This window comes from Eretmochelys imbricata, chromosome 1, assembly GCF_965152235.1.
Source record: "Eretmochelys imbricata isolate rEreImb1 chromosome 1, rEreImb1.hap1, whole genome shotgun sequence".
NCBI classification, from domain to species: domain Eukaryota; kingdom Metazoa; phylum Chordata; order Testudines; family Cheloniidae; genus Eretmochelys; species Eretmochelys imbricata.
The window spans coordinates 125,079,954-125,095,602 of record NC_135572.1 but is presented as its reverse complement, the minus strand read 5'-3'; the positions used below and the strand labels follow the sequence as shown (position 1 = coordinate 125,095,602).

The following is a 15,649-nucleotide window of genomic DNA, read 5'->3' as shown; positions in this document are numbered from 1 at the left end:
CTAAATTTCAGTAACGCTTCCTTATTGACACTTTTTATGGTATTATCTATACATAGTCATATTTTTTTTTCTAAGACATTTAAAGTGATCTTGCTAGATTTCATGCACTCAGTTCTTAGACATGCTTGGATTTTAATAGTCTCCAGGAGTGTGAATCTGTTGTACTTGCCTATAATTTTTGTTCACTGAACATAGTAATTATTTTGAAGTCTCACACTCACCACCCACCTTCCCTGCTCAAATTAAGGGCTATTTAAAGGTTACAAAACTTCTCTAAGGAGGTTGAAAAGAAACTGACTAAAGCACTAAAATATGCTGTGAGTTGGGGAACTGCCCAAATATTAGATCCCCAAGGACAAGGGACTAACTAGCACCCTGTCAGGTGTTGAACAACCATCAACAGCCATTGTCCAGCAAGGGAGTTACAATTCAGTGACTCACTTGCACTTTGCTAGTGTATGGTGAAGCTGGAGGGCTGAGGAAGGGGTAGTGAGAAAGGAGAGCTGCACTGCAGCTGAACAGGCTGTTCACTGGACTGGAGGAGGAAGAGGCAGGTGGTGGGATTGTAGCAGGAGAATAGTAGGAGAGGCTGTTGTGGAGAAATAGGTGAGGGACCAGGGGAAAATCCTGGGGGCAGATGGATCCCAGAAGAAGCTATGCTCACATCCAGGAAGACTTGCCTCCGGAAAGGAACTGTGCTTTTGTACATGTGGGGAAAATAAATAAGACAGCAGCGAGAGCACAAAACCAGGTGAGAAGTTGCTTCCAGCTGGTTCTGAAATAGCAGGAGCCCTTCAAACCCATAAGGGTTTAGAGAATGTCACCTTAACTAAGGAGTTAACCACCCTAAACATAGGCTTCAATCCTGCACGTGACCCCATACAAGCAGACACCTGTGCTTCAGTGATCAAATGTTGACTTGAAGCTTTAAATATTCAAGTTTATCATTAAACTAGTATTAAGGCAGATTGGGACCTGTTATAATTTCTTTATATAAGGCACCCACAGCATATCAATCAGTCTCCATCAAAATGGCTACTGAAAGCTGTAACTTTATCAGCACTGTTTCAGTTTAATCTTACAGATTTTTAGTTCTTGAGCAAAATGGTGACTTTTTCCTTTTAAATTTTCAACACATTTGCACTTTCAAAGAAGGGCTGAATCACAGCTCAATCAGTTATTTTTTAATATTTTACTACTTATCTCTTAATTTTTTTCCAGAGAAAATTACTCTCCATGACTTAAAGAAGTGTAAGTTAGCAAATGTGTTCTTTGATACCTTTTTCAACATTGAAAAATACCTTGACCATGAGCAGAAGGATCAATTTTCTATGTTGAGGGTAAGTAAACTTTGTCTGGTTAAACACAAACATACAAAATGTAATACCATGCATTATGCATAAATTTAATGCATAAATAAAATGTTAAAACTGATTCTGTTCAGGATGGTGAAAATGAAAGCCAAGAGATTTCTGACTGGGAGAAATATGCTGCTGAAGAGTATGATATCCTGGTAGCTGAAGAGGCAGCTACTGACCAGTGGAATGATGGGTAAGAACGATGTGGGGAATGTTAATAGTACGAGTTAGCTAAATTAATTAGAGTACTGCGTATTAAACACCTTTGATGTCCATCATGACCTTGCTTCAACAGAGTCCCACTGTAGGAGTTCCATACCTAGCTATGTGGCCAAGGAACCCTTTTTGAGCAGTAAATTAGAGGGTATTGAGGGGCCCAGGAGGGCATCCTCATGCATCTAAAGCAGTACATTCCAATGACAGAGGTATAAGTGCTAAAACTAGTTGAAGTTTTACAAAGATTTTGTCAAAAAAGGTCCTTTTTCCAAATCAAGATCAACTTTTAAAAAAGCAGTTTCACAAAATTTATTTAAACATCAAAACTTTTCATTTACAGAAAAATCTGGTTTTCAATAAACAAAATGTGCAAATAAAAAACTTCAAAAAAACAAAAAAGGGTCCACTTTGAACCCTGTAAGATAGAAACAACTTTAAACTAGTACACAACTCTATTTTTCTTCCTTCTCTAATAAATACCCCACCCATCTAATCATGCCTCAGCTACTCGCTATCCAACTGCTAGAGCAATCACAAAATCCAACATCTACCTTACTCCATGCTAGTCTTTCAAATGTAGTTTTTAATAGTCTAAATACTTTTATATAGTAAGTATTTAGGACTAAGGTTCTGTGTTTGCCGTTGTAGCTTTAGACCACTACTTAAATTTTTGCCTTTTTTAAAGTTGCCTTCGGCCTCAACAAGATGTAAGATCTGTCTGGAAAAATAAAGGATGTTGATGTTCCTGGGTTTCCCACATCAGATGGGCATGAAAAGTGCCTTTATGCCTCATTCAGTTAAATGCTATGGCACCTGCAAAATCTTCTCTAAAAAGGACCAGAAAGACTGCAAGCCTCTGTTCTAGAGCTTGTTTGCGCAAGAGGTTCTAGTAGCTTGAGTCCAAGAGGCCTCTTAAAAAGATGTGTCCAGACATAAGTAATGAGCCTTTTGCAAATTCCCAGGCTGAAAGACCACTATTGCTTAAATGTTACTGGTATCCTGAATGTGTGCTTTTAGGAGTCAGTGCAAACACTGTATGTGTAAATACCTATTGGAAAATGGAAGGAAAAATAAATCCCAGCACCATGGAGATAAACTGAAACTGGTTATATTTCTTAGTTTCATACTTGTAAATCTAGCATCTATAACATGCCGCCACAGTAAAGTAATCAGATGTTCCTTCAGATTCAGCTATTAGTGGTTTTATGTTCTTCTGTTTTTACCAGAAAAAAAACCCTGCATCAGCAGAACACTGACATTCCTTCTGTAACAATTTTAGGGATTCTGATTTCTCTGACTACTAGCCTTGCCCCACGCTAGGGTAAGGAAATGTTAAGGTAAGGATGCTTGTTTTGAGAAGGTCCAGAGGTTCCCACTTGTGCAGGGCTGCATGTTTCTAAATATCACATCCTTGCATAAGATCCAGAGTTGAGTTTAATTAATGTTCTTAATTTCTAACTTCTCTCCTCCTAAGCATCAACATCCCCAGTTGAGAGGGTATTAGAGTATGGTTTAAGTGATGTTTCCCTACGAAGTTTGCTAAATATTTCTGTAGGCATAATTTACCATGTTTCTACACAGTCTTGCTTCTCAGTGTTTTCTTGCTATATAACTTGCACCACTCATTGCCTTAAGATTTAATTTTCTGACCCTTTAATCATTGAGGTGGGTGTTTTTAAAGTTACAGTAGATTCTTCTGATTAGCAACCGGCCTCAGTTGCCAGCAAAAAGTTGTCATTATCGGGCAGTTGCCAATAAGTGAAAGGCAAGTTTTTGAGACTACAGCCAGGGAAGGAAGCACTAGGATGTGCCTTTCCTGACTGCAAACCTGCCTATGGGGAAGGGGGCTGCTTCCTGGATGCAGGGGCTTTCTATAGGTAGCAGAGGTGGTAGGGGCCCACAGAGATGCACAGTACCTCTCCATTTGCTTTCTGGGGGTTAGGGCTCAGCATGTCCCAGCACTGCATTCCGTGTGCAGCCCCACTAGGGAAGGTGCAGGGAGAGGTACCATGCCCACAGCCTCCCTTCCCAGCCTGTAGCCCATACCTCCTGCGTATGGCCCCAAGTTTGTGGGCACCAGCCGCAGGCAGAACTGCAAGACTGCATCTAGGGAAGGCATAGCCCAAAACGTCTTCCCTGGCTGCAGCCTTGCAAAGCTGCCTGCAGTTGGGGCCTTTCTTCCAAAGAACAAGCAGCATGCATTGCCAATACCTGAATCCCATTAACACTGAAATCACTAGGATGTTGCTATTAACTGGAAGTTAATAATATTCAGGTTGCTATTAAGCAGAATCTACTGTACTGGCTTCCTAATTTACTTTAATCTTTCAAGTGAGGCAGTGCATTTTTGTTACCTGATCGGAGCCAGCATGGATAAAATACTCTTCCTTTTATACAATCTTTTAGAAAAAATAGATACTGGATTTCTTTATTTAAATGTAATACAAGTTTATTTTTTTAAATAAACCAGTTTAAAATTTTTTGAAATTGATAATATGTTAAGGCCTAAATGTGTTACAAATAACTATTAAAATCATTTACATTAAATACAAAAAGTAGTATTAAGCAGTACGCATTTGCCGCCAAGCTTTAAAGAAAGTCAAACCACTGAACTAGTTGAAATCACTAGCTGAGCCGCTGGAACCGGAGTTTGTTGAAGTGCTAAACCAGCAAGTGTGCAGAGAATTTTTTTTTTTTTCAATTTATTCAACTAGTTCAAGTCAGTGACTAGCATATTCAAAGTTAAGAAGCCAGTTGGGAGTTGTAAAAACAAGAAAACTTTTTTTCTCTTCCAATCTATAAATACAAATTTGGTATGAAAATATGAGAACTTCTAGTTGTAAAATCTTGAGGGACAGGGTGACCAGAAACAAATCAGTTCAGTAACTACAGATAATGCTTCCTTTGTCTAATAACTCCATTTTAAATGCAAAATGTTTTGATATACCTTTTTCCTTGTGTCCAGCACATTTAAGGTAGTTCTAGTTTTTTAAAATGCTGTTTTATGCATTTTTAATTGAATTTGAATTTCCATCCAAATAGAGCTTGACAAAATTCACAAGTTTTTTAATCTAGTAAAAAAAGTAACCTCTATAATTTCTTAATTAAATGTGTTTAACTATAGTGTATCCTCCTGGTTAGCAAAAAGAAGCACCAAATTTAATGCAAAGGCTATATTTAGTTGCAAATCAGTGTATTTTAATGGTTACCAACCAAAGAGAATGTCTTTCCTTAAGAAAATAACTAATATATAAATGCAAAATACAATTAAAATTGATGACTTAAATCAGAAAGCAGGAAACCTAGATTTAAGTCATGATTTAAAGCACATGGTCTGGACTTCCCTGAGCCTCTGAATGCCAGATGCTGGGACTGGACGATAGGGGATCACTTGATAATTGCCCTGTTCTGTTCATTCCCTGTGAAGCATCTGCCCTTGGCCACTGTTGGAAGATAGGATACTGGGGTAGGTGGACCATTGGTCTGAGCTGGTATGGCCATTCTTATGTTGATTTAAACAGGTCCCCCGATTGAAACTACCAATATTTATAACTTACTGATCTTTTTTTATTGGGCTTTTCTTCCTAGATCCCACATTATCAATTTAGAGACCATTGGCTTGGAAGTGCCAAATGAATATATCTCTAATGCAGCAAAACTAGGACAGCTACTAAAATCCATGTGTACAGTAATAGGTTGAAGTTGGCAAGTGAGTTACTAGAAGACTCAAAGCAAACAAATATTAGTGTTTAAGGAGTAGGACAAGACAAGTTGTTTTGTAGTCAATTTAGAGTTGGCTCACAGTTTAAATGCTGTTAAAACAAGGTTTTATAAAACCAAAGACCAGTAAAAATGTTTTTACAATTTTAATATTCCAAAGAAACAGTTAAATAAACCTTTTCTCTGTAGTGTAAGAACCTGAAAATGAAGCAGACTTCATTTGACTTTGTTGAGGCCAAGAGAAATGCAAGATTATAAATAGTGATGAATAAACTGATTTTAAAATAGAGCTTTTCTTACAATAGATGACGAAATTGGCATATGGCTTTAAGTTACTGCAGTATATAAAGGAACTGATTAGCCTCCTGATCTCTTGTTTACTTTTGTAAGTGGTAATGTTGGCCTTTCTTCATGTATGCAACTCTCTGAAAATCCAAATTTGTTTTTAAATTCAGCATAAAGTTTGTTCCAATTAATCCTTTGGGAATATCAGTGGTGATATCAGAGGATTCAGTACAGTCCTATCTAGAAACAGGGCATTCCAGTACAGATTTTAACCTTTCTTTTTTAGATTGAGAATTCCTATTAATTTGAATGGTGTTTGGAAAGTGAGAGGAAAAAATAAAGGACCGAGACAAAAAGATTTTACCTATAAAACTTTAAATAAATCTGTCTGAAGCTTCTGATATGGTGGGTGTGTGGGCTGGGCTCCTTAATAATTAAGAAATAACCAAAGTACTGCATAAATGCTGGCATATGGGCAACTTGAGGAGTGTTTGTTTAAATACCCTTTTGAGTATATGGGGGTCTTAAACCAGGAATAATAGAATGGTAGTGCAGGATGAACATCTTATTTACTCTCATCCAAAGTGCAGATATCTTCTAGCATGGAATAGAAATTGGTTAACTTTGCAGTATAGGACAGGGTCTATGGGCTGCCACCCCTTATGACTGAAAAAAGTTTTTGCCACCTCTTTCCTTACTGTGCCATGTGTGCACAGTGGCATAAATGCAAAGAGTACATTCTGGGTGTTTACTTTTTTCGAAGAATCTATTTCAGTCTCCAAAAGAAGGAATTAATGGTGTAGAAGACTGTAAATTATAGTGTCTGTTAGGAACCCCATAATCATGGCTGAAGAGTCACTTTCATTGTAAACCCTTGTTTTCAGGCACATATAAGTGAAAAATTTAACCTTTAGAATGAAGTTTCTCATGCTTGTTCTCAGCCATGTAATGAATATTTTGGGAAAATTTTGAGATTGTTTGGCTGCTTTTTAGGATTATCTGAATATGAAAAGATGTCTCGTACTGAAGACATTTTCCGATGCATTATTTTGTGCCCCAGAACTCAAACAGCTTCTTAATTTACAATATCCATCAACTGAATCTTAAATGGGGACAAATATATTCTGATGTATGAAAATTTATTCTGATTACAAAGAATGAAACAAAGTACTAAATATTTGAATTCTGTGCATACACAGTGTGGACATTCCATTGATTTAACACACCAAGCTGTGGAGTTCCACTTACATGCTTATAAATATCCAGGACTTTGCCACATTGATTTTAGTGATCAAGGTTAAGACTGAGCCTTTATATACCTTAACTAGGTATCCTTATTTCTGAATTCACAGTCACTGTTTACCTTCTCTTCGAAGGCACCTGAAACTTTACAGCCAGGGACTCATGATAGAGCCTGACAGACATGGTGGACCCATTCAGATGTTACGTTAGCAGTAAATTCAGTCTCTAATTCTCTCACCTCTACCTTAAATTGACATAGCTGGGACCCAGTAACCATGGTGGCATCTAGCTGCCCCCATTCTAAAATTTCTAATATCTGGGATGCACAAAGCAACTTGGATGTGAGATCTTGTGATCATGTATATGCGTTTTTGGAAACACATTGAAAAACTAATGCAGTTGTGTTGCTTAATTGTGCCATCTCTTACTTTTTTATAGTGGCAGTGACTAGAATCAGCATTTCTATATTGCTGGCTTTCAGCACTGCTGTCACCCAGCTGTTCTGCCTCTCGAAACAAAATGCTGAAGGGCCACACTTAAAGCACTGCCACCAGCATAATGCACTGATCCTTTACAGTGTGAGTGTGTGGGCAGTGATTGTCACTGAGACAGGTGCACATGTACTAGAGTGATGAGAGCCATAGAAAAGCCTATAAATATACAAAACTCTATTCTCTTCCAGAAATTCAAGAGAAAATTCTGAAGTAGGGATCTCACCTCTGCTTAGCTCACTCTATATAAATGGCTGCTGTAATAATCAATTTTCCAGCTTTTAAGACTTTCTCACAAGTCCATTTCTGACCTGTAGCGCAATTCACTTGCTGTGAGACTTCTGCTTCTGTCTTCCCTAGCCAGCTTCCATGCTGTCACCTACTTGTGTGCCCCGGCTGCTGGTCTACTGAAGAAACACGATGCTAGTACAAACAATGGTAACAGCTTTAAAGTTGGGATTTTTCTGTGAGCAGATTCTCTGGTTGGTATACCGTACTGTGACAACCTGGCCTACTGGAAATTCACTCCAGGGTGGACAGGTGGAGCCATGGCCTATCCAACAGGGGAGGGCATCTTTAATTACCTTTATGCTGTGGGCTCTGCCAGTGGAGTTCTACCTCGTATTTTAGAATCAAAATGGCAGATTTTGATCTTTCTCTAGATCCCACTTCTTGTTCCACTGAAAACAGAGGTGTTTTGTGTCTTATCCTACTTAGAAAGTTGTATCTCCCACATGGCTGATTCTGACTGACCTGGTATTCAAAGGGAAGGAGAAGGGTAACTGAGCTCTCTGTACTTTATCTGATCAACAAAGTATATGGTTGGAAGGAATGTGGGGGTGGGGGACATCTATCTTTTTTTCAGCTATTCTTTTTCACATTGGCATTCCCAAACGCTGGCTAGCAGACAAATACATTTTGTGAGCAAAAACTTACAGAAGGGATGCTTCTTTGGAGGGACTGAGCTCTGCTGACCAGACAGTCCACCAAGTTGTGCCTGTAAAACTTGTGAAAATCTGGGTCAGTATTCCTATTCAGAGTGTCTGTGTGACAGGTACTGTTCAGTAGTAAGTCCAATAGCAAGTGTGGATTTCAGCCCCAGCCTGGAATAGGCTGCAAAGAAATTAATAGCAACAGTACTATTAAAGCTTTCTTACTGGACTGTGTAACTGCACAGTCCTTCACAGATGCCCAACTAAAGTTGTGCAACAATTTAAAATGAGTATTTTTACACACAGATCTAGTCTCTGTGTTCTGTAACCAGATGGACATAATGTGAAAGGGTGTTAATCAGTGAATTCTGTCTTCTCGGCACCATTTGCTGTGAGCCAATTAATATAAGTGAGAAGCAGTGGATCTGAGACATTACACTTAAGTTTTTAAGGGTTTTACACACTTGTCAGGGAAAATTGACTCGTGTGTTCTATTTTTAATTTGTTTAAAGTAGAAGCTTTACCCTCTCCCACTCCAGCACAGGCACATTTACACAGCTGTGTGGCTAAATCCCATCTAGCCCTTGAAATATCTCTGCTAACATTTATAATGATTAGAGTTGTGTGGAGAACAGAAATTTTGTTTCATGGAAGATTTTGAAATTTTCTTTCATTCCAGTGTAGAAACCTAGAATTTCTAAACTCTTTGTGAAAGAAAATTCTGAAATAAAAATTAATTTGGGATTGATTGAAATGTTTCATTTCAATTTTGACATTATAATGTGATACAAAATTTAAAATTGAAAGTCGTTATTGAAAGGAAAAATTGAAGTGTGTTGTCCCAAAAAATGTCAAAATGGGATGTTCTGGCAGTGTGAAAAACTTTTTTCATTTTCTCTTCTATATGAAATTTTGATGAAATCAATACAATTTCACAGTATTTCATTTGAGATGATGAATTCTCTGGGGGAAAATTATTACACCTAACTTTTTCTGATCAGCTGTGATATTAATGTCATTCTATTTTAGGGTTGTCAAGTGGATTCCTGGTATAAAAACCGTATAGGCTGAGGGGTAATCTTTGATCTGTCAGTTGCTGGAAGAATGATCTTGTGATTTTCCATGTAATGCCACTTTAGGGTGTGATTCAAAGCCCATTGAAGGCAATGGAAAGATTCCCACTAACTTCAGTGGGGATTGAATCTCGTTAGTGTCTCTGTATACCAGCTTGTCCTTGCTGTTCCTTGTTGAGGAGGCAACAGACAGAGCAACTGTTCTCAGTAAGTACTCAAAGTGCTCCTTTCTGTAGGAAGACAGCATCTGTGCAGAATGATGGCATTCAGTGGTAGTTTGGATGACAAATGTGAACCTAAGATACCCCTGGCTCAGAAAATGACTGAGGCATGATAAATGAGGTATTTTTAAACTGGTCATGAGATGCACTGCTTCCTGGGTGCTAGAAACTGGGGGTCATTCAGAAAACTACTTAGAATTCTCTCAGTTTTGGAGTGGGATGCTCAGTTAAAGCAACGGTGCTGAAACTGATCTTTCTGGATACTGCCAAAATCAGTGGAAATCATTCTCTTGATCTGGATACATTTAGCATTTATCAAGTAGCTATTTGTCATTAATGAAAAAAAGTTGCTTTTGTTTTCTCGCATCTGCTTAGTTTGACTTACCACCTGCTTTCTACCACTGGGTTGCTGTGGCTTCTTCCTCATTAGGCGCACTTTTAATAACATTGTAGCTTCACTATCCTTCACATTTTGATGTGTTTCCAAATCTAATTTCTACCCTTCTAAAGAAGGGAATTTGTTTCTTGTCAAGTACATGTATGTGGTGCATTTGGCAGTCTCTAGCTCTGACCTATCTTATGAGCTTGAGTCCTTTTAATTGATTCAATTCCTAGTATGTCTGGTGTAAATTTTATGAAAAGGGGTACGAAATCTCATAACGTTTGACCTAGAGAGTAAATTAGCCAATACAACAGCCATGGTAACTTCCTTGAGCGTTGCTATATTCAAACCTAAGTTTACCTACACTTATGTGCTACTTAACTTTTGTGGGAAGTAAATCTCTTAAAGAAGGTGCATCACTAGTACACTAATGCCTGCCCACTTCCTTGTGATTCTGGACCTTTCTTTAATTCTTCTTTTTATTCCTTGTCTCTTTCCTAGTTATGAGGCAGAGCTGAATCCTGTAGACCATCAGAAGGCCAATGTCCTAAAATTTCAGGTGGAGAAAAGACCTTTCTTTGAAATGCCATCCCATCTGGCTGATGTAGACTTGGATGACTATGATTATGAAGAGGACTTTGAGTGATTCTGATAACACTTGCAGAAGGAAAAGGACAGTCTGCAGCAGGTCTGCTACACATGTATAAAAATTCAGTGGATTTGTCTTGACAGAAAGTAAACTTAGTTCTTTGTGCTACAAAATTAATTAGGTTATCATTTAAAGAAAATGAAGTGCATTTGTATGGAATGACAAAACTTTTTTGTATTTATTCAGTAGTTTATAGCTTGTAAAATAGATTAAAATATTTATTTATAGATGTTGCATAATTCCGTAATGGAAGAGTAACCATATTTGAGTTCTTCTGTAAAGTACTCTATTGGTTTTAAGAAATAACTATATAATTCTCTCTAGAGTTGATACATAGTGCACTGACCACCTTCATTCTGTACCTGTGAACCGAAGTCCCTGTGCTAGGATGGGAAATAAGGAGACTGCTTGTGCAGTGCTTGTGCTGTCATGGCAAAAATCTAGTAACAGTATCATTGGTAAAAAGAATGAGAGTAGCTGTGAGTGACTGATTTGGCTCAGTATTTTTGAGTAGTTTCATTGGACAAGCCGAATATATTAGTGCACAACGTAGCTTCTCCTCTTTCCTTTCCACCCCCTCATTTTATTTGCCCCAACTTTAACTTTGCCCTTTTAAACTTCAAGTCCTTTCATTGATGTCCATTCTCGAATACCGAAGTCTGTTTTAGTGTTCATACTTGACGCCAAAATGGGTATTTTACTCCATGTAGAAGGAACCAATTTTTTTAAACCTTGTATAAATGTTACTTGATCTGTGATGTGCACTAATTTGTGGGCATTCAGTGTTTTTGTTTGTTCCTCCTTTTCAGTGGTTAGCTATTGACACATTCCATAAATATTCAAACAAATAGTGTCACAGCAGCTTGAAATTGTCTTCTCACCTGCCTACCTATGGCAAGAGATTGCTTACTAGACAAGTTGACGTTCGTTACTCAATTAAATCAGAAGGTTGTAGTGCCTTGAAATGTAAGTGAGAATTTAGGTATGGAACGTTTTCAGCAATACTTTACTGCTAAACAGATTTTCATGTAAAATGTACAAAAAGATGTAAGTTATTTTTGTTTGCGGTGTAAATCTGTTTAAAATGTTTAAAGGATCATGTTTGTATTTTGAAATAAAGATTTTCATACATGTAATCTACTTGTACTCACTTATTACAGACAGCAAATGTCTTAGTATTTTAATTTCAAGATGCCTTATAAAAAAATATTACAGGTTATCCATGTGTGTACACGCTTCTTTAAAGCTTGAATCAGTTTGGCATACTTATTCAGAAATAAAATCTGAAAAAATCCGTAGGAGTTTTCCACTACTTGAGGAAGGCAATATGTTTCGAAACTGCAGGAAGGTTGCTGTAACAAAATGATCAGGATATTGTGTGATGATTGAAGATACTTTGTAACCCAAGTTATATCTCAATGTCACATAATGAAAGAATACCCTTTTTGTAACAGAGCTCTGGTGTTGATTTCCAGTACCAGAGTGTAATAAGAGAAAATGCAACCAGCATTCTAATCACTTAATCAGGATTATAAATAGAACCCAGTCTACAAGTTATTGTCTAGTGGAAGTTCACACAAATCAAGTTCTGCAGTCTTGTAACACTTTGCAGTCACCAACGAAGTCTGACCCTGAAGCCAAATTTCTCAGCAGGGCTCCTACAGACTTAATTTCAAGCTTCATCCTTCATGGTATTCAGGGGGTCATGACGATTTGCCTTGCCATGAGTACGCTGACTTCACAGTGCAAGCTCAGCTACAACTTTGAAACATGAAGGTTGTAGGCTGTTGTGCTCCCCACCACCTGGCTCCCTTATAGAAGCCAACTTGTAAAAGCATTTGTAAACATAGGCGTGCTTCTAATGGCCTAGTTCTCCTCACGAGCTGATATTCCTGCCCTTAAAGTGCAGCTCTAGTCTGAAAAATGGCAAAGTACAGTAGTATGAGGTTCCTATGTTAGACCTCTCAGCAGTGGCTTTTTTATTTTTTTTAAATGGCCAGTTTTACAGAGAATCTGTCATTCTGGTCTTCTTTCACTGCCAGTAAGAGAGGTTCTTTGAGTTACTGGCTGTGTGCACACCTAATGTGGAGAACCCATAAGGACATGTGCTCTTGATTACAGATTTTTCATCAGCGTTCATGGGTCCATGCTTGCATGCTATACATCCTCAGACAAAGGGTATATGGGGTGAGGCAGATATGCTGCTGCTCCAGTTCCTTCTCAACCACCTGCAGCTTAGCTGTCAGACTCCTTTCTTCAGCTTTTATTTTATAGCACAGGCTTGTGCTTTCAGTGGGGTTTCCCATCCCCCTTTGCAGTCAGTGGTTTTGCTGCGCCAGTCCTCCGTTTGCTTGTGCCCTTTATTTCTAGATACGTTACGTCCAAAACTCTGCCAGACCTTCCACGGTTCCTTCTGCCTCAGCGACAGGCATTCCAGCAGTCTCTGCTGCCTCGGAGAGTCTTATGTCCTGTTGAATGGAAGGTGTGCTTTGGCTTCAAGAGTAGATCCAGGACTGGGAGGGAGACAAATTAGTTACTCCTTACAGAGAACTGCTTGAGACCTTCAGGGTGTCGTGTGTGGTCCCCCCCCAATACATTAGCCTCAAACTCCCAGGCCACTCTAGCAACTTCTGATTGGATTCCAGTGAGCCAAGACTAAAGGCTGGTTTGAAAGTCTCCAAAAAAAGAAATAACTTCAATCCCCTGACAGGGAATCTGAAGGAAAGGGAAAACTTGCTCCAGAGGCCCAGGGTGAATTCATGTCCTGGTATGGATACAGCTGAGGCTCCTACCTTCTGGTACAGAGATGTCGGTTCTGAGGAAGAGAGACTTCCAGAGTGCATATGAAGTCTTGGGATAAACAACCTCTGTCAGTACTGTTGTGTCCCATGGATCATCCAAGCACAAGGGCACAGAGAAATCACTTCTATCCTCAACCAAGCAACCTCTGAGCCGTGGGCATAAGGAGCATACAGGCCAACCATCAGTATCATTCCTGCTACTGTTTGATTCACCTCATACTGAGGAACAGTGCTCTGGATCATCAGTACTGACCACTTTCTTCTATCATGAGAATCTCTGAATATTGGAAAAACATAAATCCCCTCCACTGAGAGGCACAGAGGGATTTTCTGCTGGTATCAACATACCTGCTTCCACTGACACTACAACCACCCCACTCCTGGTGCTGCTGCACCCTCTTCTCTCCGCCACCTCCCCCCCCCCAACTCTGCGTCCAATACCAATATGGATGCTGGCAACAACTTGACCACTGCTACCCCTAGCTCATCCATTGGATGTGAAATGACACTTCCTCAGATGTTTGTCTAGTATTCCATCACCTTCCCATTCCAGCCTCCCTCCATTTGATATCAAAAGCCCTGTCTTTGGTCCCTGGAAAAGCCAGTTTTCAACCAGTATATGCAGGCCTCACCAGAGGGTGGTAGCTCGCCGGAGGTGTATACAACTTAAGTGATTCACCGTAATCACCCCTGACTGTTCTTTGGCAGAACTGTGGTAACCCTTCCCCACCCCACACAGTTGTATACAATCACAGTAATACATGATTAATAAGCTTAATACAATGTTGCCCCCAAGATACTGTATGTGGTCACAATAGCTGTCACAATGTCCTCCTATCACTAGCCCATGCCATCTGGCAAACACCACCTACCATCTTGCCTACACGGTAAGAGGGCTGATACAAAGTACTACATGCTGGCCAAGAACACACTTTGCTCCTAACTCAGCCCAAATTCTGTGGTGGTCAATGCTGTTGAGAGAAACGGACATCAATCCAGATCAGTTCCTCATTGCAAGGATTTCAAGCGCCTGGAATTGTTTGGCTACAACTACTGAGCCATGGCAAAATATGACTATATGAACTATAGCATGTTCTCTTATTTTATTGACCAAATGCCACATGACTCAAAGGACCATTTCCAAGCCCTCATTTTTGCGTGTCAGTTGACTTTCAAAGCTGCTTTGCAGGTCTCTCGCTGCAGCTGACAGAATCTCACTCAATATTTCATAGAATCATAGAATATCAGGGTTGGAAGGGACCCCTGAAGGTCATCTAGTCCAACCCCCTGCTCGAAGCAGGACCAATTCCCAGTTAAATCATCCCAGCCAGGGCTTTGTCAAGCCTGACCTTAAAAACTTCCAAGGAAGGAGATTCCACCACCTCCCTAGGCAACGCATTCCAGTGTTTCACCACCCTCTTAGTGAAAAAGTTTTTCCTAATATCCAATCTAAACCTCCCCCACTGCAACTTGAAGCCATTACTCCTCGTTCTGTCATCTGCTACCATTGAGAACAGTCTAGAGCCATCCTCTTTGGAACCCCCTTTCAGGTAGTTGAAAGCAGCTATCAAATCCCCCCTCATTCTTCTCTTCTGCAGGCTAAACAATCCCAGCTCCCTCAGCCTCTCCTCATAAGTCATGTGTTCTAGACCCCTAATCATTTTTGTTGCCCTTCGCTGGACTCTCTCCAATTTATCCACATCCTTCTTGTAGTGTGGGGCCCAAAACTGGACACAGTACTCCAGATGAGGCCTCACCAATGTCGAATAGAGGGGGACGATCACGTCCCTCGATCTGCTCGCTATGCCCCTACGTATACATCCCAAAATGCCATTGGCCTTCTTGGCAACAAGGGCACACTGCTGACTCATATCCAGCTTCTCGTCCACTGTCACCCCTAGGTCCTTTTCCTTTGTGAGAGGCCTATGCTCACGTCCAGCTCAGTTCACCCCACCCCAACCCCAACAACTCATGAATACAGCCTGCTCTAGGCTCAGTTTGGAAGCTCACCTCCAGGACTTTCAGTAGGAATATACTACCAACTACCTGCCAAGGATAGTGTTAGTGACTGTGAAACGCTCAGGGAGATTAGAGAGTCTATAAAAATAGAAATTTCAGCCCAAATGAAGGATTTCAACTATCCTCATATTGACTGGGTACATATCACCTCAGAAGGGGATACAGAAATAAAGTTTCTAGACACCATTAATGACTGCTTCTAGGAGTAGTCAGTCCTGGAACCCATAAGGAGCAAGGCAATTCTCGATTTAGGCCTAAGT

The 15,649-nt window shown here is 39.7% G+C and overlaps 1 protein-coding gene across 5 annotated transcripts in view; it reads left to right on the top strand.

The window, feature by feature from the left end:
- The window catches only part of PPP2R3B (protein phosphatase 2 regulatory subunit B''beta), a 91,107-nt gene extending 79,446 nt beyond the window's left edge, over positions 1-11,661 (top strand). For 4 of the 5 annotated variants that reach the window (XM_077815143.1, XM_077815134.1, XM_077815117.1 and 1 more), the window contains exons 12-14: positions 1,222-1,340; positions 1,445-1,551; positions 10,422-11,661. In XM_077815143.1, the coding sequence (XP_077671269.1) occupies positions 1,222-1,340; positions 1,445-1,551; positions 10,422-10,566 (371 nt within the window). In that variant the 3' untranslated portion in view covers positions 10,567-11,661. Of the gene's footprint in view, positions 1-1,221; positions 1,341-1,444; positions 1,552-7,672; positions 7,747-10,421 lie in introns of those variants that run through there. The other variant, XM_077815152.1, reaches the window with a different exon arrangement.
- The last annotated feature ends 3,988 nt before the right edge of the window (positions 11,662-15,649 follow it).